The following is a 24,850-nucleotide window of genomic DNA, read 5'->3' as shown; positions in this document are numbered from 1 at the left end:
ACCAAAGAAGGTGTGAACTAAAGAATGGGCAGTCCTGGAGAAAAGCATCTGCTGTGACCTGAAATTTAGGGGAGGTGATACAAGAGAAAAAAATCTTTTAAAAGAGGATCAGAGGCCAAAAGAAGATATTCCATTTGAGATTTGAGTTGGATGGAGGATCTCTGACTTGGGGTTGGACTGGAGGAACTGGATGCCTGGAGGAACTCGCACAGACCTCAGACTGCTTTTCCATTTTAGATGGGTCACTATTAGTGAGTGAAAGGCTGACTTAGTGACCCTGTCTTTTCTCAGAGGTAAACCTTGGAGAAAGGTCTATAGTCTTGAGAAATTTTTCCCCTGGCTGGGGCTTAGAAATTCTAACTGGTATCAGAGGAAGCCAGAGCTCTATCTCTCTCCCCCTTTTCTCTCTTCCTTAATATCTTCCCTCTATTGTAAATAAACTACTATAAATTCCATTTACTTTAATAATTTATTTTGGGATTTAGAAATCCCATCTCATAATGAGGCAACCACCTCATTAATATATTTCAGTCTCAACCACAATTAATTTTAACATTTATTTGGTTGACCACATCGGTTGTGACGAAATACCCTCAATCTTAACTTTCCTAAACTTTTTCTTTATTGTGACTATCCCTAAGTCCGCTTTTAGTAGCTTATTCTGATCAGCTGTAGAGGTAAGTTCAAATTTGGTTTTTTCTCTCATTAAATTAGATAGAACACAGCTCTTTTAATCTTAGCAACAGGGCCCTAAGGTCCTAGCTGGGAGAGCTGTTTCTAAATCTCCCTTGCCTTAGGGAACAAACAACCCAATTAGCTGATCCTCACTGACAGTTAATAAGTGAAGGATGCAACGGGTCCTCCTGTGGACAGGAATAACCACCTGTCAGTTCAGGGAAGGGCTGAGGGCCCGATGGATGGGCCATCTCTTAATTAGCCTTCATTAATTAAAGATGTCTTCAGATGGCCAAGGCTGAATAATGATCTCTTAAAAGTCTATTTATTGGACTGCCTGACCCAAATAAAGGTTGTCTCTGGTTTTTGATGGACAACCATGAAGATCTAGATCATTTTATCAGTTATGATACTGGTCTAACATAATCAATCTTAGCCCATGGGAATGGTCTCCCCCAGCCCTCATACACTTCTACTGCACTGGCATCATAGGGCAACTAGGGGATATCATGCATACAGCCTTGGGTCTGGAGTCAGGAGACTCTGAATTCAAATCCAGTCTCAGAACCATACTAGTTCTGGGAGCCTGGGCAAATAAGTTCACTCCATCTACCTCAGGTTTTTCAATTGTAAAATGGGGATAATCATAGCAGCTTCCTGTAAGGGTTGTCTGGTGATCCAATGAGATAATGTTGGTATAAAGGGCATGGTGTGAATTTTAAAACTATTCCACCCTAATTAGACCATTCTTTAGAAGATCTAATTTAACTATTTCCTGATCAATAACAATGGAGATACTTGGAATAAAAGAATCAGGTCTTAGAAACTCCACATTCTCCACCCTACTCAGTTTAACAAGATTTTGAAAGGTCTACATCAAACTTAAAATTTAATTATCTGAGGAGAGAGCCTTCAACAGACATGTGCAAAAAAAAGGACAGACCTCTGGGCTGTCCCAAGTCAAGCTAAGTCCTCATTGGTACAGATGAGACGCAGAAAAGTGATGTAAAAACGTCCATATAAGGCAGTTTTCCTGGAGAGATGCCTCTGGCTGGCAGCGTGCTAAGCGTTAGGACATCTTGGAGTGTTGGGTGGCGAGTTTTGCCCTGGAGCTGATTTCAGGTTTGGGCATCTTAGCTAAGCCTCTTTGGAGGTCAGGCTGATTCTTTTCTCCTTCACACTCAAAATCTTACTTTCTAGATCTCCTATCTTCCTACCCGGTACTAGTCCCTTCCTTCCTCCTTCTTCTTAAAATCTTCTCTATTATATCAATTAAATCATCATAAAATTTGGCAGCTGACTTGGGTATTTTATTATTTGGGATTTCTCTTAGCAACCACTTAAATTTAGATTTTTTTCAGTCTCAACCATAATTTCACCCTTTACAATTGCACACAGAGGGAGCTTTACAGAGGCTTATCCCTCCTTCCTCCCACTCATCATTTTAGTGGAAACTTGAGTAATCATCAGTAGCTGGAATATAACATTTTTGTAAATGAACCCCAGCCACAAATCAACCAGGTAGACAGGGTAGTTAGTGATTGGGAGGGAGATGCTTAGACTAGCTGGAAGGATGAATTGAAGACTCAGAAACCTGAGTGAGAGCCCAGACTTTGTTGAAATAAAGAAAAATTATCTTGTGATAAAAGAACTTTCTTCATTATTCTCAAGAAATTTACAGCTGAAGATTTGTTGTTCAGAATGAAAAACAGCCATTTAGACAATCTATTGGACTGAAGGCAACAGCTCCTCCTCCTTGGGGGATGAAAGCAGTGAGTGGGTTAAGCCCTAAGGCCTCTGACCCAAAGTCAGTCATCAGGAAGCCACAGGGCCTAAGCTAAGTCACCTGCTCATCAATAAAAGGAGGGTGTGGGTTTAGACCAGAGCTTCCTAATCTTTCTTGTGTTATAGATGTTTTCTTTTTCCTTTAAAACCTTTAAAACTCTTTGCCTTCTGTCTTAGTAACAATTCTAAGACAGATGGGCAAGGTCTAGGCAAATGGGGTTAAGTAACTTGCCCAGGGTCACACAGCTCTTCTAGCTACCATGCCACCTAGTTGCCCTGTGCTATAGACTTCTTGGGCCATACTGGTCCTTTTAATATTTCAAATGTGTAAAATAAAATACATAGAATTACCAAGGAAACCAAAGGTCAGTGAGGCTAAAGATGCCATTGTCTCATCCCCCAGTTACATACAGTTCTGGAATGTTCTTCCCCCTCACCTTCTCAAGTTCTGATCAAATCTCACCCCCTCTAGAAGAAGTCCATCTTGATCCCCTGTGAGGCCAATGCCTTCCCTTTGCTGATCATCTCTGATTTCTATCTTGCCCATCAAAGTCTGTTGTGTTCCATGTTAGATTCAGAGTTCCCTGTGGTCAGGGAATGGTTTTTGCCTTTCTTTGTATTTTGTATTTGTATTTAAATTTGTATTTAATGTATTTAATTCCCTATTTAAATACATTTGTATTTAAGCATTATGTATAGCACCTAGTAGGTGCTTAAATGCTTGCTGACTTGGCTGAAAATGATCTATAAAGCAAGGACCCTACTTTTTTTTTTTAACTCTCACCTTCCCTTTTAGAATCTAGGCAGGAGAGTGATAAGGGTTAGGTAATGGGGATTAAGTGATTTGCTCAGGGTCAGAAGGCTAGGAAGTGTCTGAAGCCAGATTTTTTTTTTTTAAACCCTTACCTTCCGTCTTGGAGTCAATACTGTGTATTGGCTCCAAGGCAGAAGAGTGGTAAGGGCTAGGCAATGGGGGTCAAGTGACTTGCCCAGGGTCACACAGCTGGGAAGTGTCTGAGGCAAGATTTGAACCTAGGACCTCCCGTCTCTAGGACTGGCTCTCAATTCACTGAGCTACCCAGCTGCCCCCTGAAGCCAGATTTGTACACCCAGAACTCCTGTCTTTAGGTCTAGTGCTTAATCTGCCAGCTGGCCCACCCAGCTGCCCCTGGGACTCTACTTCTAAACTCTCTCTATTAGATGCTCTCTCTAATCCGAATAATTCTGGATCTTTTATTTCTCAAATTCTGGTGAGAAATTTTATTACTCAGAAGTCCAATGCAATTTTTTTTTTACCCTGAGAATGGTCTGGCTCTTTCCTGTGGACAGAGGATAGACTATTCCTAATACATAGATTACAATTAAAATGTAGGTGCAAAGGGTGGTGGAAGCAATCTGGGTATTTGGAACCTGCCCATCATGGAGACATTTACCTCGATGCTGCTGGGTCTCTTCCTCAGGATCTGGCAGTATGATTTTAGGCCATGGAGGTGAAGTCAATGATGTCTTAGGGAGAGGCCTGTGGAAGACATTGGCACCGTGAGGTTCCCAGGGATTCTTGCCTTGACAAATTAAGCACATGCAAAGATAAATTGACAATTTTAGAGGCTTAAAGTGAAGAAAAGGCCAGCCCTGCACTGGGTCATCCTAGCAAGAAGTCATAGTCATGGATCTGAACTTTAGAAATGTGAAAATATCTCTGAGGGGGATGTGGGGAAGGGAGAGTCAGAGAGGGAAGGAAAGACAGACAGAGACAGAAAGAGAGGGAAGGAGAGATAGACAGAGGTAGAGCTTAGTAGTGGGAAGCCCCCTTCATCCTAGAGACATTCCTATGTTCTTCTAGTACTGATGATCTCTGGTGCTGAGATATCACAAAAGAAATAAACTGACAAGGAAGCACAGCTAATATTCCACTTTAAGTTAAGCCAATCCATAGCCCCTGGGGATCCTCCCATGCTTGCTCTTGGGGACTGGCTATGCTACCTCCTTACTGTTCCTCATACAGTTACTATTTGTGTCCTGGTCTCTGCTCTAGATGCTCCATGCCTTGGGAATCCCCAGTCCTTCAAGACTTGGTTCAAGATCATCATTTTACACTGGGGGTACCTGGGACAAGTGAACTTGCTTTTAGAAAAATATTCAGGTACTACTTCAACACAATCGGTCTCCTTTGTAATCTCCCACATTTTATTTTATTCATTTGAAAACAGGATTCTCAGAAGGGGCCCATAGAGAAGTTAGGCAGCCTTATTGTCTACGAAGTCTGGAATGATCTCCAGTGCACCTAGTGCCTTCCCCCCAATTTTATCTTGTATCTATCTCCTTTATGTTTTTATACATGAGGCTAAGATAGAACGTAGGTAGAGACACCTGCCATGTTGTTTTTCCTGCTAAAACAGAAGCTCTTTGACAAAGGGAACTGCTTCTCCTTCATGGTTCTCCTCCTTTGCCTTTGTTCCTAGATACTCATTGTCATCATACCCCTTAATGCTCTGTGCTGAGCCCTCTTCTGCCACTATACTATTCCACCTGGTAAACTCATTAGCTACTATTGTTTCAATGAGCATCTGGATGCAGAAAGTTCCCAGATGTATTTATCCAACCCTAACCTGCCTCTCACCACTGCCGTCTCCCATTACTGCCCATTGGATATCTTGACCTGGATGTCATACTGCTACTCAAATCCAGCAGTCAAAACAAAAATGATTACTGCAGAGGAGATAAAACCCAGGGACACAAAGGGCCCAGAACCCACTAAACCCCTGCCCAGGCCCTAGCAATCAGGAGGCGCCTGGTCACTTTCGGAAACACTGGGGTTTGGGGGCCGTGACTAAGCCTGGAAAACGGGTCCCCAGTTTTCCCATCCAGCATCATCTCATGGCAATACTAGTTGCTACAGAGGCATGGCCGAAGGTCTCGGAGGCAGAGCCCGGGCTGAACAACACATGACCCCATCTCTCTGGGACGCCCAAGGAGACCTATCACCCATGAAGGCCTGGGGAGAATTCTCTAAATGAGCACGGGAGGCTAGATTCAGGCTGTCACAGACCGTCCGGAGCCCAGGACGTTACCTTTCCTGGGCAGACGTGCTCTGGGGGCGGGGACTGCGAGAGGAGACCAGGAGATTCCCTGAAAGAGAAGAAAGGACGATTACCCCCAACTTTTCAGCCCCTTTCTACCTTGTAAGGGATGGGAAATGACTTGCCCGGGTTCTCACAGCCAAGAAGTGGCCAAATTCGCTCCCTCGACCTCCCATCTCCCTCTGGTCTCACATTCCCTTCGTAAGGCAGGAAGCGCTAAGGGGCGGGGATTGGTCCTCGCGGGAGGAGCTTCCAAGGCAAAAGAGGGAAACTGAGGGATGCCTGGTACGAGAAGCATTGTCCAAGATCAAGGAATCAAAGGTCAGGGCATGAACGCCACCGTTGGCCTGAGGGGGGAACTGAGGGGGGCCGGGGAGGGGGGGGGTTGAAGGAGGCCCTGCGCTGTTCTCACCCGCTCCGGGGCTCGCCCCCAGCCCGGCCACTGCCACCCTAGGGATCGCTGGGAGGCCGAGGCTGCGGCCGGCGGGGAGGAACCGCCGCCCCACCAGGGCACCAAAGGCAGCCCGAGCTGCCGCCGTAGCCGCCGCAGCCATTCTGCTCCCGCTTCCGCTTCCGGGGCGCCCCGCGGCCAACGGAAGCAGTCACAGACAGGAACTTCCGGAAGGGGCGGGCTTTCCAGTGCGGCTCCGGAGCCGGCGTCATGGCGGCCGTGGAGTCCTTCGTGAGCTGTCAGTTGAAGCTGCTGGAGCTAGAGCGGGAGGCGGAGCTGCAGGAGAAGAGGTAGAGACAGGGCGACAGAGACAGTCCGTGTAGGCAGCCAATGTGGACAGACTATGTAGACAACCGGTGGACCAGCCCCCGGCCCGTCAGGACACTCACCATCAGGATTCCCGTCCCGTACAGCTAAGGGAGGTCATTGGGAGGTAGGGGTGTCCGGCCGACGGACGGGAAGGCCCGAGAAAGGCTCCACCCCCTTAGCAGCTTTTCTTCACGGAGGGGCTCCCTCCCTCCGCAGGGTTGATCCCAGCTCGAACCAACGAGGACGGGCTCTCCCCCGGGCTCAGCAGCTGTCTCCCCCCCCCCCCCTCTCTTTTCCTCCCTCCCCCCGTCACGGCCCGCCCTGTGAGCTGCGCCCCTTTGTACCGCCAGGACCTGGCAGGAGAGCGTTGCCCCGAAGGAGCTCCAGCGCCGCGGTGTCTGCCTGCTGAAGCTGCGGGTCTCGAGCCAGCGGACGGGACTCTATGGGCGGCTGCTCGTCGTTCTCGAACCCAGAACAGGAGAGCCCGGAGCCCCCCTGCCCTGTAACAACTTCGGGCCTGGTACGGGAGACCCCGGTGGGGAGATGGGATCGCCAAGGGGTGGGGCCTGCCGGGAGTTTAGGAGCGAGGCCCAGGCCTGGGGCTTTCATCCCTTCGGCCCCCGGGCTGTCAGTTCTCTGGGGAAATGGGTGCTTGGTGGGTGCAGACCTCAAGATGGGACCAGAACGAACCTGGTCAGAGCCCACTTACTAAGCCTGTGCCCAGGGAGGAGGAAGCTGGGCCAGCTGTGGGTGCCTAGACAGACCCTGGGTAGTGGGAGGGCAGGAAGGGGGATGGCAGTGGGGGTGGCAGTCATGCCACCGAGCAGGCAGTGGTCTGAGAGAACAAGGAGCAGGTATGCTTGCAGTGGGGCTATCCAGGACAAATGCTCGGAGGGCATAGAGGAATATCCTTAGGGTGTGGGGTGGACAAGAACACAGAGTGAGTCTAGAAAGGTAGACTCCAGCCAGGGCACAAAGGGAACCTTTGTATAGAGCCTGCTTTGTGCCCAGCACTGTGCCAAGTACTTCTTTGTAAATGTCATCTCATTGCATCCAAGGAAACTGAGGCAGGGAGGGGATCAACCATAGCCCAGGGACACCCAGTATGTCTGAGTCAAGATTTGGACTCACTGAATGTGTTCTGGAGAGCAAGTGGGTATCCCACGGATATGTGCCAGCCAGATTTTGGAGCAGGGATTCCTGCCACAGGCAAACAGTGCCTCCCACTCCTTCCCACTCTTAGATTCTCCGCTTATGGGATTATTGGGGACTGAAAAAGCCTGATGCAGCTGACTTGTTGACTTGGTTCCTTGTGGACCCTGAATAATTGATTTGAAGTGAGCATTGAGGGGGCAGCAAGATGAATCAGCAGATAGACAGCCAGGGGCTAGAGATAGGAGATCCTGGGTTCCAATATGACCTCAGATACTTCCTAGCTGTGTGACCCTGGACAAGTCACTTAACCCCCATTGCCTGGCCCTTGCCCCTCTCCTGCCTTGGAACCAATACACAGTATTGATCCTAAGACAGAAGGCCAGGAATTAAAAAAAAAAAAAGCATCAAAAAGATTGTCTTGTTGTTCTGTTTTTGCAGGTGACATAGTGGGACTATATGAAGGTGCTGCTGAGACTGAGCAGCTGGCCACTGGCATTCTGACCCGGATCACACAGAGATCCGTGACTGTGGCCTTTGATGAATCCCCAGAGAGCTCGCTGGCCTTGGACCCAAGCAGTTCTTACCGACTGCTCCGACTAGCCAACGATGTCACTTATAAGCGACTCAAAAAGTAAGGCCTTGGAGGTGACCCCAGCAGAGGTGTGTGGAGTCCACGTAACCCTGGGTTAGATCAGTCACTGAGCAGGGCAGGACCTCTGGAGGAACTCACAGCCTCCTCTTCTAGGCAGGAACAGAATGTGGTGGGGGGTTTTGGAGCTGGAGTCAGAGCCCTGTATTCAAATTCTACCTCTAACCCTTCATGTAGTCAGCCAATATCGAGTGCCTTCCCAAGGGGTTACGGAGACTCAAAGGCACAGTCCCTGCCCTTTCCTTCAGGAGCTTTCACTGTCCATGGGAGAGGACTTTATGGAGACATGCAAAACCATGACCAAGTTACATGCAAGCTAGTGTGATGGGGGAGGCCCAGCAGCTGGGGAGGGGGCTGGCAATCATGGACAACTGCATGTTGAAAGCTGCCTTTGAGGTGAACTTGGAAGGAAATTGGAAGTTCTTTCTTGAGTTGAATGAGCTGCATATTCTAGGTATAGGAAACAATTTGGGCAAAGGCATGGAGATGGGAATGTTTATATGAGGGCCAGTTTGGCCCTTTGCCAGTGGCTTGGGGCTGGGTCCTGAAGGACTTTAAATGTCAAAGCCAGGGAAGATTGTACTGGATGGGGGGCAGAGGGGACATAGAGAGCTACTGCGGGGCTCTGAGTTGGGGTATCCTGGTCAGACTTGATGGGTGGGAGTGGGGAGAGACAAGATGCAGATAGGAAGCTACCTCAGCAGTCCAGGCAAGATCCAGAGGCCTAGGATGGGTGGGAGGGACATTGTGGAGGACAAGAGAGAGGGAGGAGTCAAGGAGAACTTAAAGGCTAGGAAGTTGGGGGTCTGGAAATGGAAGAGTTAGGAGGAAGGTTGGGTTTGGATGAGTTGAGTTTGAGATGTCTCGCAGGTAGTCACATCATCGGCATTTATTAAGTGCTTACTGTGTGTGAGGCTTTGGTGATGCAAGGACAAAGGGAAGCCTCCTTGGTCTTTGGGAGTCACTGTCCTATTAGAGCCATTGGCCACTTTTGGGCTGGGACCAGCCATCTGGAGCTTCCATGTTTCCATCTAAGCCTGGGCCAGCATAGTTAGCTGGCTGATGGTGGGCTCTCCACAGAGTGGTGGGGAGGCTCAAGTGAGATAGTGGATGGCAAGGGCTCTGTGGGTGCCAGTGGCCATCACATGGCACCTTGTGTCCTCTGAGGCAGAGCACAGGATGGGCCAAGGAACAGCCCAGATCTGCTCTCAGGGACATTGCTGGAACCTGGGACAGGACTGTATCTAGAGGGAGATCTGGGGAAGGTTTGGGTTAAAGATGTTTGACAGAAGGAGGTTAGAAATGAGTGACTCAGGAAGCTTTCTTGGGGATTTGGGCATAGCTGGCAGGGTGACTTGGGTTGGAGGGAAAGGTAGGGGTAATATTGTGGGGAATCTGGTTTGGAGCTAGCCTGGTGGGGGGGCAGCCTCTTGGAGGCCCTAGGGAGCCATAGAAGGTGTTTGAGAAGAGCAGTGACATACTCAGCTCCTTTGGCAGCTCTGGAATGAGTCTCTGAGAAAAGAGAGCTGCTCCTCCCATCCATCCTGCTCCCCACAGTATTTGTCACCCCCCCTCCCCCCAAATAAACTGGTTTTAGTTAAAAAAAGAAAAAGCCAAGTAGCTTTGGTCATTTGGGGTTTTTATCAGTGTCACTTCTTGGCTCCTGTGCAAAGGGTCCAGGGAGGGCCATGAGCGTAGGTATATGAGAAGGGGACTCCCATAGAGCTAGCAGAATGGTGGAAGTTAGGGGCGTGGGGCACATGCTGGGCCTTGAAAGTCTGGTCTGCGCTGAATTCCTAATGTGAGTATTCTCTGTTGGCAGAGCTTTAGTCACCTTAAAACAGTATCACTCTGGTCCAGCTGCATCTCTTATAGACGTTCTCCTTGGCACTTCAGAGCCAAGCAGCCCTGCTCTGACACGTAAGGACAGCTTATGGCTTCTCTCTGGGACTGGGGAGCTCACTCCACAAAGATGCCCCTTTTAGACCAGTCTGAGTGCGAGCCCATGGAGGAGCTGCCTGTAGGGCCCAGGCCTACAGGCCCTTATCTGTCTCCCAGCCAGCAGGGATGGCTTGAAGCTTGAGCAGATTGGGGCTCAGTCCAGGGTTCCACAGCTTGCTTCCAACATCTTCCTCAAAATGTTGCTTTTGGAGCTTGCATTGCTTCTTCTCCTGCTTAGCCAGGGTTGGACAGAATACTGTCCTCATACACATCCTTCCTATGCTGGGGACAGGACTGAGTGTCCTGTCAGATCTCTTCAGCCATCCCCAGTCTAGTGCTCTGCTTCCTAGGAAGGATGGGCTATGGCAGACAGGCTTGGGAGGAATTTCTGATGGGGGCCAATAGTTCCTCATTTGACTTGTTAGACTGGTAAACAGTCAGTCCGTGGGCTCAATCCCAGATGGGTGATTTAATTCTGTAATTCATCTGGGTCACTTTTGCTGACTGTGGACAAGGAGGTCTGGGTCACCCAGCCAAGAGGAGCCCTGTCTGCAGGACCTTTCGCTCACCAAAGTTCTGTCTTCATTATCATATTCATCAGATAAGAAATGGGGGTGGGGGCAGAGAAAAAGAGGCAGACAGAGAGAGACAGAGAGAGAGGGATAGAGAGAGAGAGAGAGAGGGAGAGGGAGAGGGAGAGAGAAACAGAGAGGGAGAGAGACAGAGACAGAGAGAGAGACAGAGACAGAGAGAGACAGAGAGAGAGAGAGAGGGAGAGACACAGAGAGAGAGAGAGAGAGACAGAGAAGAGACAGAGAAACAGAGAGAGAGGGAGAGAGAGAGAAAGACAGACAGAAAGAGAGAGAGAGAGAGAGAGAGAGTGTGAGATGTGTACATGTGTGTCATCTGGTGTGATGGGAAGAATCTGGAGCACTGGGCTCAGTTACTCCTTTATAAAAGGGCACCTACAGGGCCCCAACAGACCTAATGTCTTGTCTCGGAGTCTGATGCTCTGTATGAGCCTGTCTGGATTCTGAGGTCTTCATGGTTCTGTTAGTGAGCTCAGTTCAGCTGGTGGCTTTAAGTCAAGGAATGAGAAGCTAGAAGTCTGCCAGGTTTTACAGAGAGCTGTACTGGAGGGATCTGATGTGCCAAGGGGAGAGACAATGGGACAGAAAAAAGGCACTGACAAGCTTTATTCTGGGGATGTGAGGGGTGAGGACTGGGCTCAGAAGAGAACAACTCTGTCAGTGCCTTTTAGAAGCTCCTGGGCTAATACAGGAGAAAAGACAGGCATGGCAGATGATGCTGTGGGGAGGCACGGTGCTCCGAGGAGGGAGGACGGACATCTGGCTGGGAGAGGAAAGTGTCCTGGACAAGCTAGAGGGGGAAGGAGCCACACAGGCAGAGAGTGGGGATAGGGAGCCCTGGGCTATCCCTTGTATCACTTGGGGAGGGGTAGGTGCTCTGGGGGAAGGGGAGGCTGATGGGGACCTAAGCCTGGCCACTCTTTCCCTAGAACCGCTAACATTCTGCAATGGCTCCTTGGACACGTCACAGAAAGAAGCCGTTGGCTTTGCACTGGCCCAGAAAGAACTGGCCATCATCCATGGTCCACCTGGCACCGGGAAGACCACGACGGTGGTGGAGATCATACTCCAGGCTGTACAGCAAGGTCTGAAGGTGAGCTGACCCCCCCAGTCTCAGCAGAGGCAGATTTGGGGGGAGGGGGATGTGCCTGTGAGGGCCCCTTCATTGTGGTCGTGGCTTTGCCTGCTGCATAGCATTGACTGATGGAGGGAGAGGGGGAGAGAGCGAGAGCTCCTTTCCAGTGTCCTGGCTCTTGGTTTACAAATAAAGTTCTTGGTGCTGAGATTGGTAATTGGTAATTGGCAATTCTTTTTGGAGACCTTCTGCCATCTGTTTGGTTTCATTTTCTGGGTCATCAGCCAGGTGACCCTCCTGCCATGGTGCTCAGAAGCTGGGAGAAAAAGGGCTGGAGTCTTGGCCCTCTTCCTGCCCCTGTGCCATGCTAATGCGCCTCCCTCTGGGCCAACTGGCTCTGCCATCCATGCCTGTGAGAAGAAAAATGGAAATTTCTGGATTTGATTAGAGTCTAATGTAACTAAACTCAATCAGCTTCCAAAGTGCCTAACCATGTCGCAGGCCATGTTGATCTCGGTTATCTGGGTTTCCATTTATGAATTACGTTAATGATGTGATCATATTTTGTGAATACTGAATCTTTTAAAGACAGAGTCCCAGAATGGTGGGATTTTTGAAATGTCACATTTCAGGTTGGCTTTCTGCTCCTTTTTTAAAATCCTGTACTTTCTGCCTTAGTAGCAACTTTAAGACAGGATGGCAAGTCTAGGCAATGGGAGTTAAGTGACTTGACCAGGGTCACACAGCTAGGAAGTATCTGAGACCAGATCTGAACTTGGATCTCCCAACTCCGGGCCTGGCTCTCTGTCCACTGAGCCACCTAGCTACTCCCTACTCCTTTTTTAAAGTTGAAACCTGTGTGCCCTCCAGTCCTGTTGATTACACATCTCACTCCCCTGGTCCAGGTTCTTGCTTATGACAGGACCACCAATGACCAAACTCATCGGTGCTTACTTCTGCTTTAGGTTCTGTGCTGTGCCCCCTCCAACATTGCTGTGGACAACTTGGTGGAGAGGCTGGCTGCACAGAAGCAGAGAGTCCTCCGTCTTGGACACCCCGCACGCCTTCTGGATGCCATCCAGCACCATTGCCTCGATGCAGTCTTAGCCCGAAGTGACCAGGCCCAAATTGTGGCGGATATCAGGAAGGACATTGACCAGGTCCTCCAGGGGGAGTGGGTGGGGATAGGAGTCTGGGCTATGAGCTGCCACAAAGGGAGTTGGGGGAGACTCTGAAGAGCAAGGACCCAACCCATAGTAAAAAGAGCCCCTCAGGTCTTCTCTGAAGTCACTGGGAGCTACTCGGGGCCTAATGTACTAATATCAGGGCAGCCAGCCCTCTAGGGCTGTCACAGATTTCCTTTTGGACCCATTTCAGGAGAGTGGTGGCAGTAGTACTCACAGCTGGCTTTTTGTGATGCTCTGAGCCTCACAGAGCTCTTGTATTGGTGGATGGGATCTCGTCTGAGCCTCACAATGGCCTGAGGAGATAGGGAGTGGCCCGTGCATGGCCAAGGAACTTTTAAGTATGGGAGGCAGAATCGGAACCCAGGCCTCCACTCATCCTGATGCCTTTCTCCTTCTGTGACCTCCCATGACCTCCCCATGCTGGACTTGCAAAGATGTTAGGATGTTCTTTAGCAAGTGCTGAAATAAGTTCATCACAAAGCCGGTGCCTAGTCCCAGTCCACAGCAGGCCATCCTTGCAGGAGGATCCAGCGCAGGGTCCAGGTGGAGAAGGGTGAAATCCCACCATGTGTGCCTCTTTGGGAGGACCCTGAGGCTTAGGATGCCACCGAGAGGCCTGGATGAGAGGGGGAGATACTGAGTGGATGTACAATGCCCACTGGCCACCTCACGGCACTTGGTAGATGCTCATCTCCTGGCTCCTGGGTCTTGGGGAGACCCTGCTGCAAGATGATTCAGGCTCAGAATTGAGCAGGAAGAGGGCAGAGCTGGACCCCCAAAGGCATGTCATTTAGTGTCTGTCCCAGGAACATCATGGGCCCATGTTCTCCAGAGGCTCGAGCAGAGCCAGGCCTCAGAAGGCTTCTGAGCACACACTAGGCTATTTCTCAGAGATCTCTCTGAGCAGAAGATGCTCTTGTCATTGAGATGGTGCTGAGCATTACTGGAGTTTCAATGTTGTTGACGGTGTTCAGGGGCTTTTGTTATGGTGAATACCAGTTACCAACTCTGTGATCGTGCCCCCTCTCCCAGAGGGAGGGTCTACCCTTGGGCACCTGGCAGGGGCAGTGCCAGGAGCTGTGGCCTTGGAGTCAGGAACCCTGGTGTTCAAGTCCTATCTTAGAGACTTGCTAGTGAGGTGACTCTGGGCAAGTTACTGAACCTTTGCTTAGTCAGTCAATAAATATTTGGTGTCCATTCTCTGCCAGGCCCTGTGCTAGGCCCTCAGGAGGTAAGGAAAGTGAAAAGACAGTTCCTGCCCAGGAGCCCAGTCAGATGAGGGAGACAACATGAAACCACTTTGTGCCAACAAGCTACAGACAAGGAAATAGAGAGAACCAATGGAGGGGGCTTGAGTGAAAAGGGAAGTGGGGAGGGGGGGGTCACCATGAGGAGGGAGAGTGCTTCAGGAGTGGGGCTCACCAGACAGGTCCAGAGATGGAGATGTCCTTGGTCCCAAGAGTGCTGGGGGGTAGAGTGGATAAGGGATGAAGAGACTGGACAGGTGGGGGCAGAGCACCCTCTGAAGGGCTGTAAAAACCTTGAGGGGAGAGGGAGCCCAGAGTATCTGCAAAAGGAGGCTGTGAATCCCCCCAAGTGGGCTGAGAATGAGATGAGGGGCCAGACAGAAGATTCTTGGAAGCCTTAAAGGGCTCCATAAAGGTTTGCCATCATCAAAGAAAAGTAGGACAGGAAAGAAGATGGGGAGAGAGGAACGGACAGACTGGGGCTCCTCGTAGTTACACTCATGATACTGGGGGAAGGCAAGGAGGGTCACAAGCACCATGGGGTGACCTGATGGGGCAGTGTGCTGCGTGGTGATCTGTACCTTTGGAGGGAATATCTGTATTGGATGCTTGAGGCTGATGCTAAACAAATCTCTCTCTCTGACACAAATGAGAACGATGCATCCTTGTTTCCTTATTAACAGGTGAAAAGCAAGAAGACCCAGGAGAGGAGGGACAAGAATAGTTGTCGCAATGAGATGAAGTTGCTTAGGAAGGAATTGAGGGAGAGGGAGGAAGCAGCCATGCTTGCCAGCCTCACGGGGGCCGACGTCATCCTGGCGACAAACACAGGTGAGAGCATCCCCACTGCTGGGGCCCAGGGTCAGCGAGATCCTGGGGGGAGCAAACCCAGGGGCTGCTCAGACCCTTTGGGCATCCCGGAGTGGGACTGCCCTTCTAAGAAGGCCCAGACTTGGGGACCTTTCTGGATCTTTGCTGGCCCCTTGGCTTTCAGGGTGCTAATGGAGGAGTGTCTGATTTGTATGGTTCTTCAGAACCCGCTGGGGGTGGGGGTGGGAGGGCTGCATTTTCATCCCCCTTTCCCTTTTGAGCTTGACTGTAGCTCTGGGATGGTTTCAGGCATGTGCGGGTCCCTGGGCTTCCTCTGAGCCTGGTGGGACCTCTGGATTTAGGTGCTTCCCCTGATGGCCCATTGAAGTTGCTCCCCGAAGATTACTTTGATGTGGTGGTGATTGATGAGTGTGCGCAGGCCCTTGAAGCCAGCTGTTGGATCCCCCTGCTGAGGGCCAGAAAATGCATCCTGGCTGGAGACCACCAACAGCTGCCCCCCACCATTATGTCTAAACAGTAAGACCCTCCTCTTCTTGTAGCACCTCGGGTAGAGCTGGCATGGCATGGGCGTGCTCTGTGCCGGGCTCCTGTGTACAGGGAGGGGAAGCCCCCATACCTCATTCAAGAGGCTGGCCTGGCATGGGGACCCTGGCAAGGCCTTAATGAGCAGAGTATGTCTTGGAAGGGCCCTGGCTGCGAACCAGCAGACCCCCTGCTCCTCCCCAGGAAGCCTGGAGTCCACGAGGAGACTGGGAAGCTGGTGTTTGTTTTGGGAGAAGAGCAGGTGGCTGGTGTGGAGGGAGCGATCTTGGGGGTCTTCCCTGACCTCCCCTGGACCCTCTCCATTCTCCCTCAGGGGCCCAGAGCACCGTTTGGGTCCTCTTTGGGGCACTGATGGCATCCTCTTTGTGTACCGGCTGCATCTTATGGGATCACAAGCTTTAGGACAGGCCCTTGGCATCACCTGGATTTTGTGTCCCGTCCCTACCTGCCCCCTGACCTGTAGCAGCAGACTGTATGCAGCGGGCGTTCAGACATGCTTGTTAAGTTCATCTGAGTCGGCACATCCCTGGGGTGTCCCTGTCTGGTTTGGGGGGCCTTTTGTCCGGCTGCTCCTTGTCTTTCACTTTAGAAGGCAGTTTCCTCCCCATGGCCCTGCTCCACGTGGGTTTTCTGTCTGTTGCAGAGCTGCCACAGGGGGGCTCTACCTGAGCTTAATGGAGCGCCTGATCAAGAAGCACGGCGAGCAGGTCGTGAGGATGCTGACGGTCCAGTACCGCATGCACCAGGCCATCATGCAGTGGGCATCGGAGGAGCTGTACCACGGACGCCTCAGTGCCCATGCCTCAGTGGCCAGCCACCTTCTGAAGTAAGCAGGCGGGGGCTAGGCTGAGAGCTTTCCCCCCGGGCAAGCAGCTGGGGAAGTGTGTTCGGGCAGGCTTGGGGAGGCCGTTCCCTGAGAGAGACGCTCGCGACACGTCGCCATTCTCAGAGCAAGCCAAATTCAGGGCGGTTCATTCAACCGTTACTCACTTTGGGGATAACAGTGGGGCTTTAGGCCTGTGTCCTCTTTTCTCAAAACAGCCTGTTGAGAAGGGTAGTGTCGGACAGCCTGTGCAGATAGGGAAACTGAGGCTGCAGAGGTGGCCAGCATCCTGTCCAGGATCACTCAGTGGGTTTGTGGTGGAGCTGAGACTCGGCCTTTTCTCTTCGAGTCCTCCCCCTCCCCCGTCTCGGTGCTGAGGTGCCTCAGCCATGGGTCAGGACTTCATTCCCTTTGGTCAGTGGAGGCTGTGCTGGGGGCACTCGGGGGGCAGCTTGACCCTGATGAAAACGTAGCAAAACACTTTATCTGGAGCTCTTCTGTGGCACAGCCATGTGTCACCGGGGTCCGAGTGCTTCCTGTCTCGGGGCAGGGCCAGGGGATGATGGGTCAGTGCCAGAGAACTGAACTTCAGATCCTTTTCACAAGTAAGTGGGAAGAGCTGAAATGTCACCTGAGAAAACTGAAGGAAGGAGCAGCAGAGGGCACAGAAGGCCCTGTACTCGGCCCCAGGGAACCTGCTTCCCACAGGGATTTGGATGGGCGGTCGCGTGCTCCCCGCTTCTGTGGCCTTGGACACCCCTGCTCGAGGGGGTTGCTTGGCTCGGGGTTAACTCGTAATTGGCTCTTCATGCTGTCCCAGGGATCTGCCCGGGGTCACCCCCACCGAGGAGACGAGCATCCCCCTGCTGCTCATCGACACGGCCGGCTGTGGCCTGTTTGAGCTCGAGGAGGAAGACGAACAGTCCAAGGGCAACCCAGGTATGAGCATGCGTGTCCTCGGACGTGGTGCCGCCTGCACCAGCCTTGTGAAGACGCCTCTCATTTGTTCTCCTGGGACGCCCTGGTTCCCAGTGTCTGCTCGCCTGGCACGTGCCCAGGGTCTGCCGTGCCTGCTCCCCTGTCTTCTTGCGGGCTTCCCTCATGGGTGCCTGGACACTTACCTGCTCTGGAGGCCAGATGCCTCTGTTTTTGCTGTCTTCCCCCTCGGTTTAGTTCTAAATGACGTTTTCTCCCTCCTGAGATCGTGGGCCATTTCAATCCCTCTGTTGAGAGTCCTCGCTCCACTTTTGCATTCGTTCCCCTTTAAGCATGTGGAGCCCAGGGGGGCAGGGGTGGCCCCAGATGGGTGCTCATTCTGAGGCGGGGGCACCGTACGGGTCTCATAAATGTGGGGCCCAATCCAGGACTCCAGCATGTCCGTCTGGGGCAGAACCGGGACGAGAACCCAGACCCCCTCCTGCCTTTCTGAGCAAATGGCCTCGGGCCTCCCGTGACACAGAAGAGGCTGGTTCCCCGCCTGCTGGTCATTTTGTGAATCTGAAATGGTGTTGAGTAAAGTGACCGGCCCTGCTCTCCCCTCACCGGGCCTCAGAGTGGTACCAGGTCAACAATTGCCATCTTATGTCTTTTGGAAATTCCAAATTAAATGGCACTCAAAGCTCTGAGAATGACTTGAACCCAAGATACGTAGGATGGAAAAGGTGGAGTGGCTGTGTGCTGAGACAGATAGAGCCAGACCGAGAGATGGAGACCTCCTCGGTGTTTTCCAGTATCCACGGACTGTAGGAGGGCCGAGAGGAAAGACAGGCGCTGGCAGGTGGGGGGCCCTTTGGAGGCGGGGGATGAGAAGGCCCGTGTGAGGGAGACGAGCGCCCCTCCTGGAGGAGCTCAGAGCCCGAGGGCAGGCGCTGGCTGCGGAGGCCGCCCAGGGCCAGCCCTGTGTTCCGGGCTGTTTCCTTGGGACTCCCCCAGGTTTTCTGGGTCCGAGTCTCGTGTCTCAGGCGATGCCCCCGTGGGCTTTGTCACCAGGTGAGGTCCAGCTCGTCAGTCTGCACGTGCAGGCTTTGGTGGCTGCCGGAGTGCGCGTAGGTGACATCGCCGTCATCGCTCCCTACAACCTGCAGGTGAGGCAGAAGCCTGGGCCGCCTTGGGCAGCAGGCAGGGGCGTGATGGGGATCCCCCGGGCCCCGGGAGGTGGGAGGGCGGGAGAGGCTCGTCCTCGGCACAGATGCCTGTGGCTCTCCCAGGGCCCACCATGGCTGTCATGGCCAGAGAGGTTTCCTGAGGGAATCCAGCTTAGAGCCTCCCCCGCAGGAGCCAGGCTTGGCCGCTGCCTCTTTCTAACCCCGACCTTCTGTCTTGGGGTCTGTACTGATACCGATCCCAGGCAGTGGGGGTAAGTGACTCGCCCAGGGTCACCCACCTGCCCCCGCTGCCCCTCCTGGTGCGCTCTGACTCGGGGCCTTCCCTTTCAGGTGGATCTGCTCCGGCAGCAACTCTCCCCTCGATATCCGGAACTCGAAATCAAATCTGTCGATGGCTTTCAAGGGAGAGAGAAGGAGGCCATCGTCCTATCCTTTGTACGGTCCAACCGGAAGGGTGAGGAGGAGGCCGAGAAGGCGGGGTCGGGCCCACCTGCCTCTCCTCCCCAGACCAACGCGGGCACGGCCCAACAAGGAGCCCAGAGGGCGGGTGCCCCCTGCGCTGTGTCCAGCCTCTTCTCCGCCTCCCGCCTTGTAAGGAAGAGCGAGAGACGCTCCTGGACATCTCTGAGACTGGCCGAAGCGTGACCACCCTCAAGGGGTGCCTGTCGGTCATACAAGTACTGAGCCAGACGTGCCAGGCAGATGAGTCACAAAGTACCCAGGATGGGCTCAGAGGCCTCGCGAGAGCCCCAGACGTGCCCTCCCCAGCAGCAGGGGGCGACCGCCCGTTCTTAGCCCTGGGGGGGGCGGGGGGGGGGGGCTCGGACGAGCCTCTGATCCCCGACTCGGCCAGCCGGAGTTCAGGGCCATCCTGACAGTGAAGGGCTCTATGGAGTGACCAGGAGAGCCGCTGCTGAGGATGGTCGCCCCGTAGACACTTGGGAAGGGTCCGCTGTGGGCAGGACTCTTCCCTGAGGCCAGGCTCGGCTCCCCTCCCAGACCTTTCTGTCCATCAGTTCTGGGCAGCACTCCCTGGCCGTGCCTCAGTCACAGACCAGAGGCCAGGGGGCCCGAGGGAGGAGGTTGTGGCCCCCATGCCTCCCTCCTGGGGGGCAGTGCAGAAGGGGCCCCAGGCTCAGGCCCTAACCCAGAAGGGCACCAGAAGCCTCCCTGGAGGGCCCTGCGGCCAGTGGGTTGGACCCGCCTTTTTGGGGGTCCCTTCAGTCCCATGTCTGTGACCTCAGTGTGTTGCCTTTTAGGTGAGGTCGGTTTCCTGGCCGAGGATCGAAGGATCAACGTGGCAGTCACTCGCGCCCGGCGCCATGTTGCAATCATCTGCGACTCCCGCACCGTCAGCAGCGACGCCTTCTTGAAGAAGCTGGTGGAGTATTTCTCTCTGAAGGGTGAAGCCCGCACGGCTTTCGAGTACCTCGAAGACATTGTCCCCGACAACTACTCCCACGAAGGCCCTCAGGGGCCCAGCCAGGCAGCCGGGAAGCCTGGGGACCCTGCTCGGCCTGGCCCCAGGCCCCGCCAGGACAGACAGAAAGCCAGAGGGGCCCGGAAGGCCAACAGAAGCGGCCCCCCAGGCCAGATGCCAGCGGGCCCAGGTGTCAGTGATGGTGGCCAACCCGAGGGCACTGCAGACCCCTTCAGAACCATGATCGTGGACTTTCTGGAGAGCAGCAAGACCCTGCTCGAGTTCCCTGCATCCCTGAACGCCCATGACAGGATGCTCGTTCATCAGCTGGCCGAGGAGCACGGGCTGAAGCACGAGAGTGTGGGCGAAGGGAAGAAGAGATACATCTCTGTGCGCAAAAAGTGCACCGCTGCCCCCCCTACCCCCACTGCTGCTGCTGCCGCCCCCACCAGTGTGGCACTCTCTCCAGCAGGGATGGAGACTGAGGGGCAGGAGGAACTCCAGCCAGGGAGCCCAGGCCCAGGGATGCCACGTCATGCCCTGGGGGAGCAGGACACCCCTAGTAGCAGCGAGAACGGTCTGAGTCAGAAAGGCCAGGACTGGGAAGGAGGGCAGATGGGGAAAGCCAGGCCTGGTCAGCCGGCCAGACAACGCCAAGATGCTACTGGCTCTCAGGCACCTAAAGCACCAGGAAGGAAGAAGGCAAAAGAGAGGAAAGGTGAGGCCTTTGAGTTCCTGGAGAGGATGGGGAGCTCATTCCTCTCCTGGAGCTAGTATCTGTAGTGTCAGCCAAGATTGACACCTGGAGGGTCCTTTGTAGGGGAAATGGGTCCAGGGAGGTGGTCATGTGCTCCATTGTTGTCGCACAGGTCAGTCCCGCAGGCCTGACCCACTGACATATGTCTAAGCAGCCGCTTTCCGGCCTTGTCCCTAGAATTGTAGATTGTGTAACTCTAGGGGGCAGCCTGGTCCTTTATAGCAAAAAAGGGAAGACAAGATGAGTAAGTTCAGCCAAACCAATTAGCCCTGAAACACGGTGATGTTCTGCAGAGCCCCGTGCTGTGGAGTGGGGGGACGTCCCTTAGAACTGCCTCTGCTTTGGGAGATCCAAGCCCATGTTGGCTAGTTGGATTTGCCCTCTTCCCCCACCCAAGATTGCACCCCAGTCCCACTTGGTCCCTCTGAAAAAGGCCATGCTGTTATGGTATCAGCAGACCCTTCGGGGGCAACGCAGAAGCATTTTTGCTTCAGAGGCCTCCCAGGCTCAGATGTACATAGCCCAAGACAGGCTCAGAGCCCCCTGCTGGCCCTGGTTTTCTCCCTGCCAAAGGTTTGCCAGTGGACTAGGCAATCAGAAGTGGCCCCTTCGTGGAGCTGACCACCAAGACATTTAGCTAATGGTTGGTCCTTTGTCAACCAACGCAGAGTGAGGGAGCGCTAGAGCCGCCCATTTACAGGCTTAGGAAATGCCCAGGATGCACGCGCCAAGGGTCCACATACAGCCTTCAGGGCCTTGAGGCTCTAGCATTGTGAGGACTCCTTCCTCCTTGGGTGCAGATTGAGGTCCCTCAGCAGCTTAGCCGATGGAACTGGGACTGAGACAAATGTGGTGGGCAGACCCAGCCTGCCCGAGGCCCTCAGAGCCTGTGGGCTTGATGGGGCCTGCCAGAAGCTGGGACCGTCTGTACCCACTGAAAGCCTTTGGCACAGTAACAGCGGGGGAGTCCCACTGCTTTAGCTCCTTGTCACAAAGCATCTGCGATGCCCTTCTCTGTGCCACAGTCATTTCTGGATTTGTCTCCCCCCCGCCAATGGAGGGGCAGGTGCATTTCCTCCTGGCTTCTCCGGGGCCCAGGGTGTTCCTGCAGCCCATCTCTGTTCCTCCGCACCAAGGCCCAACCAGAGAAGGCTCGGCGGCTTCCTGGAACCCTTTTCCCATTTAACTGTCCCTGGTGTTTCCCACAGGACACACGGGCATGAATGGCACGACTGAAGAAGACTTTGATGCGCTGGTCTCTGCCGCCATCAGAGCTGATAACACCTGCTGGCTTCCCGGGTGCAAAGCCAGCGTGGTGACCCTGGGCCAGCTCTGCCTGCATTGTGGTCAGCGCTTCTGCCTCAGCCATCACATCCCTGAGGTAGGGGCTTCCCGGTGGTTCCGTGGGTGCAGCTCAAGGTGGGCAGTGCCCTCGTCCACGTGGTCATCTCCTGGTGGGAGCCTTAATGGCTTTATTGGCACGAGTCTGCTCTGAGCGGGTGCTCACAGCCCAGCCTTGGGGATGAGCCATTGACTTTGTCGTGACAGTCGAGCGGAGATGGAGGTGGTGCCCATAGAGATCAAGTGGGCTTCTTTGCTATGTAGGACGTGAACACTTGTTGATCAAAAATGTCCCTTTCTCTGTTGTCCAGGGAGGAATTTGGGTTGGAGTTGTTCCCCTCTGTCCTGAGCAAGGACCAGTTGGGGGTTGACCAGTGAGAGCTGCCCCGGGCAGGCTCTTGGGGAGTCAGACTGGCCTCTCCCTCCCTGGACACTTGTAAACACCAGTTAGTGGGCACTTGGTGGGGCTGCTGGCTGGCGAGGGCCCACTTTACTTTGGGCTTATTGTGGGCACCACAGAAAGGCACAATCTCTGGTGTGGAGGGATCCGTCCTCACTTCACCAGGGGCGAAAAGGAAGCCAAGAAGCCACCTGCTTCTCTCCCAGCTGCCTGCTCATCCCCAACATGCTGGCAACCAAGGGAGCCCTCGAGGGGGGCAAGGTGCTCAACACACCCAGTGTTCTGGAGACAAAGAGGGTGACCAGGAGAGGGTGCCAGCCTTGGGCACCCCAAGGGCACGATGCTTCAGGGGGAGCCATTTGCCCTCTGCTGCCCACCAGACATGTCTGTAAAGTGGGGTTATAGGTTCCCTGCAGTTTATGGGAAGGGGCTTTTAGGAAGGCATTTGCAGATGGGGAGGATCTTCCTATAGCCCTTCCGTTTAGCCGTCTCAGCCCTCGAGAGTAGAGCTGAGACCCAGAGAAGAGCAGCCAGACAGCTGTGACCAGGCCCTGGTCATGAGCTCTGGAGAGCTCCTCAGGCTTTTTACCTCTTACTTGGCTTGTGATCTGAACGGTGATAACACGGTTATCCAGCTCCCACGGCCGAGCCAGGGTTAGAGTGGCTCAAACAGCAGAGAGGCAGAGCCAGGGGAAGGTAACAAGCAGTCCTGGGTGAGAGGAGCCTTAGCTCCCAGGGCCCCTGGCATGGTGGGGTACCCCTGGGGCCCCAAGTGCCTCGAGTGCAAGGATTGGCTTTCGTTTTGTTCTTTTGTCACCAGTGCCTAGTACACTGCCCTGCACACAGCAGGTGCTTGATAAATGCTCACTGAACAGATGAATGAATGACGAGGTGAGAGGTGTGTGGCCAGATCATGTTAGAGGGGTTCACTTTGGTCCCAATGGGGTTAGAGGGCAGTGGACATTCAAGCCATCCTTCTGGTGCATTTCTGGGGTGACCTGAGCATGGCCCAAAGAGCTTTGTTGTTACAGTGGCAGAGGCCCAGGGGTGGGGGAGGCTGGTTTGGGCCAAGAAGAAGGAGGTCCCCAAGGCAAACGGGCTGTTGGGAGTGAAAGTCTGGGCTAGGGGGGGATGGTGGGAAGAAGAGAAGGGTCAGGGTAGAGGAGAGGCCATTCTCTTTTATGAGAGAATGAGTTTGAGGTTGCAGAGGGATCTCTTGGAGGCAATCCTGAGCAGGCCAGATTAGGGAGGTGTTTCTGTGGCAATCATGGGGGGGTGGGGGGCGGGACGGGGAGAAAGAGAGCTGAGAGTCCCTCAGAAGAAACTGGAGCTGGTCAGACAGGGAGAAGGAGACCTGGGAGAGAGGAAGATGGGGGAAAGGCCTGCCTAGTGGTCAGAAGCTGCAGAAGAGAGGAGGAAGATAGGGTAACCCCATTGGGCCCAGCGAGGAAGGCCTTGTGGGTGGCCTTGGGGGAGGCACTTACAGATGAGTAGGGGGCTGGAAACCAGACCTGCTGAGGAACAAGTAGCCAGAGCAGATCCAGGGTAATAGCTTGAGGGATGGGGAGCCCATTTTGGGCTGCAGAGGGGCCAGCTCTCTAGGGCCCAGGCAGAGAAGGGCCCCTTCTTCCATGAAGGCCAAAGGTGTCTGGGTTTGGTGGCCTGGGCTGGGGCAGCCCCCACAAATGGCTGATTTTCTGGCTGAGTGGGCACGAGGGCCCTGAGAAGAGGGGGAGGCCGTGTTGGGACTGGGCAAGGGCCAAAGAGAAATCCGGGACTGTTGCTTGGGGACCAGGCCAGAGTCATCTAGGGAAAAGGGGGAATTTTGACCCCAAGTTGTGAGAACCTGCTTGTGATGGAAGAACAGAGGGCGGGGGGATGGCTTCCAACTGTTCAGCCATTCTGGAGCCTGTGCGGGTGGCGGGGAGCTAGCAGGGGGTGCAGAGGGCTCGTTCTTGGGGGTCCTGGATAGGCAGGCCCAGGACATGGAGTGCTCTGTCTGGCCAGGTCCATGGATGCAGCGAGAAGGCTCGAGCACACGCCCGGCAGAGGATCAGCCGAGAAGGGGTCCTGTACCCCGGCAGTGGAACCAAGGACAAGGCCATGGACCCCGTGAAGAGAGTCCATCTCCAGAGGAGGCTGGACAAGAAGCTCGGGGAGCTGAGCAGCCAGAGGAGGAGTAAAAAGAAGGACAAGGACAAGTGAGGAGCCTTTGGGCTGCTGCCCCATTCCTCCCCAGCATCCCTGCAGAGGAGTGAGCCGGCCCAGTCCCGGCAGAAGGTGCCGCCACTCACATTCACCTAAGTGGGTGATGACAGGGTACAGTGGGACCTGGAGTGGGGGTGGGGAGCATTGTGTGCACCTGGGTCTGTCTGGGTATGTGTATCTGTCTGACAGAAAGAGGTTGTTGGATTTCTGGGCATCGTCCTCACTGCTTGAGGGAAAAGACCCTGAGTGAAGGAAATGAAATAAAGTCTGAAACCCTT

At 53.7% G+C, this 24,850-nt stretch overlaps 2 protein-coding genes and 1 long non-coding RNA gene across 3 annotated transcripts in view; 1 reads left to right on the top strand and 2 right to left on the bottom strand.

The window, feature by feature from the left end:
* The window catches only part of MRPL21 (mitochondrial ribosomal protein L21), a 16,621-nt gene extending 10,457 nt beyond the window's left edge, over positions 1 to 6,164 (bottom strand). Inside the window, exons 1-3 of the mRNA XM_001371883.5 lie at positions 5,953 to 6,164; positions 5,532 to 5,589; positions 3,894 to 3,979 (exon numbers count right to left, since the gene is read on the bottom strand). Coding sequence (XP_001371920.2) covers positions 3,894 to 3,979; positions 5,532 to 5,589; positions 5,953 to 6,094 — 286 coding nt within the window. The 5' untranslated portion in view covers positions 6,095 to 6,164. The remainder of the gene's footprint in view (positions 1 to 3,893; positions 3,980 to 5,531; positions 5,590 to 5,952) is intronic.
* Positions 2,609 to 3,885, bottom strand: LOC130454907 (uncharacterized). Its single transcript, XR_008912680.1, has 2 exons — positions 3,135 to 3,885; positions 2,609 to 3,072 (listed from the first exon to the last, which is right to left on the bottom strand). It is a non-coding gene; the product is annotated as an uncharacterized LOC130454907 (long non-coding RNA).
* On the top strand, positions 6,144 to 24,850 carry IGHMBP2 (immunoglobulin mu DNA binding protein 2). The gene is made up of 15 exons (XM_056801177.1): positions 6,144 to 6,281; positions 6,651 to 6,820; positions 7,894 to 8,086; positions 9,927 to 10,024; positions 11,565 to 11,728; positions 12,676 to 12,870; positions 14,828 to 14,975; positions 15,317 to 15,491; positions 16,162 to 16,344; positions 17,162 to 17,280; positions 18,331 to 18,425; positions 18,777 to 18,900; positions 19,706 to 20,584; positions 21,832 to 22,004; positions 24,372 to 24,850. Exons 1-15 carry the CDS (start codon positions 6,202 to 6,204, stop codon positions 24,567 to 24,569), a joined length of 2,994 nt encoding a protein of 997 aa, XP_056657155.1. The 5' UTR covers positions 6,144 to 6,201; the 3' UTR covers positions 24,570 to 24,850.

This window comes from Monodelphis domestica, chromosome 6 (assembly GCF_027887165.1).
Source record: "Monodelphis domestica isolate mMonDom1 chromosome 6, mMonDom1.pri, whole genome shotgun sequence".
NCBI lineage: Eukaryota > Metazoa > Chordata > Mammalia > Didelphimorphia > Didelphidae > Monodelphis > Monodelphis domestica.
The sequence above is the reverse complement of the archived record's forward strand: the minus strand, read 5'-3'. Positions and strand labels throughout refer to the sequence as shown.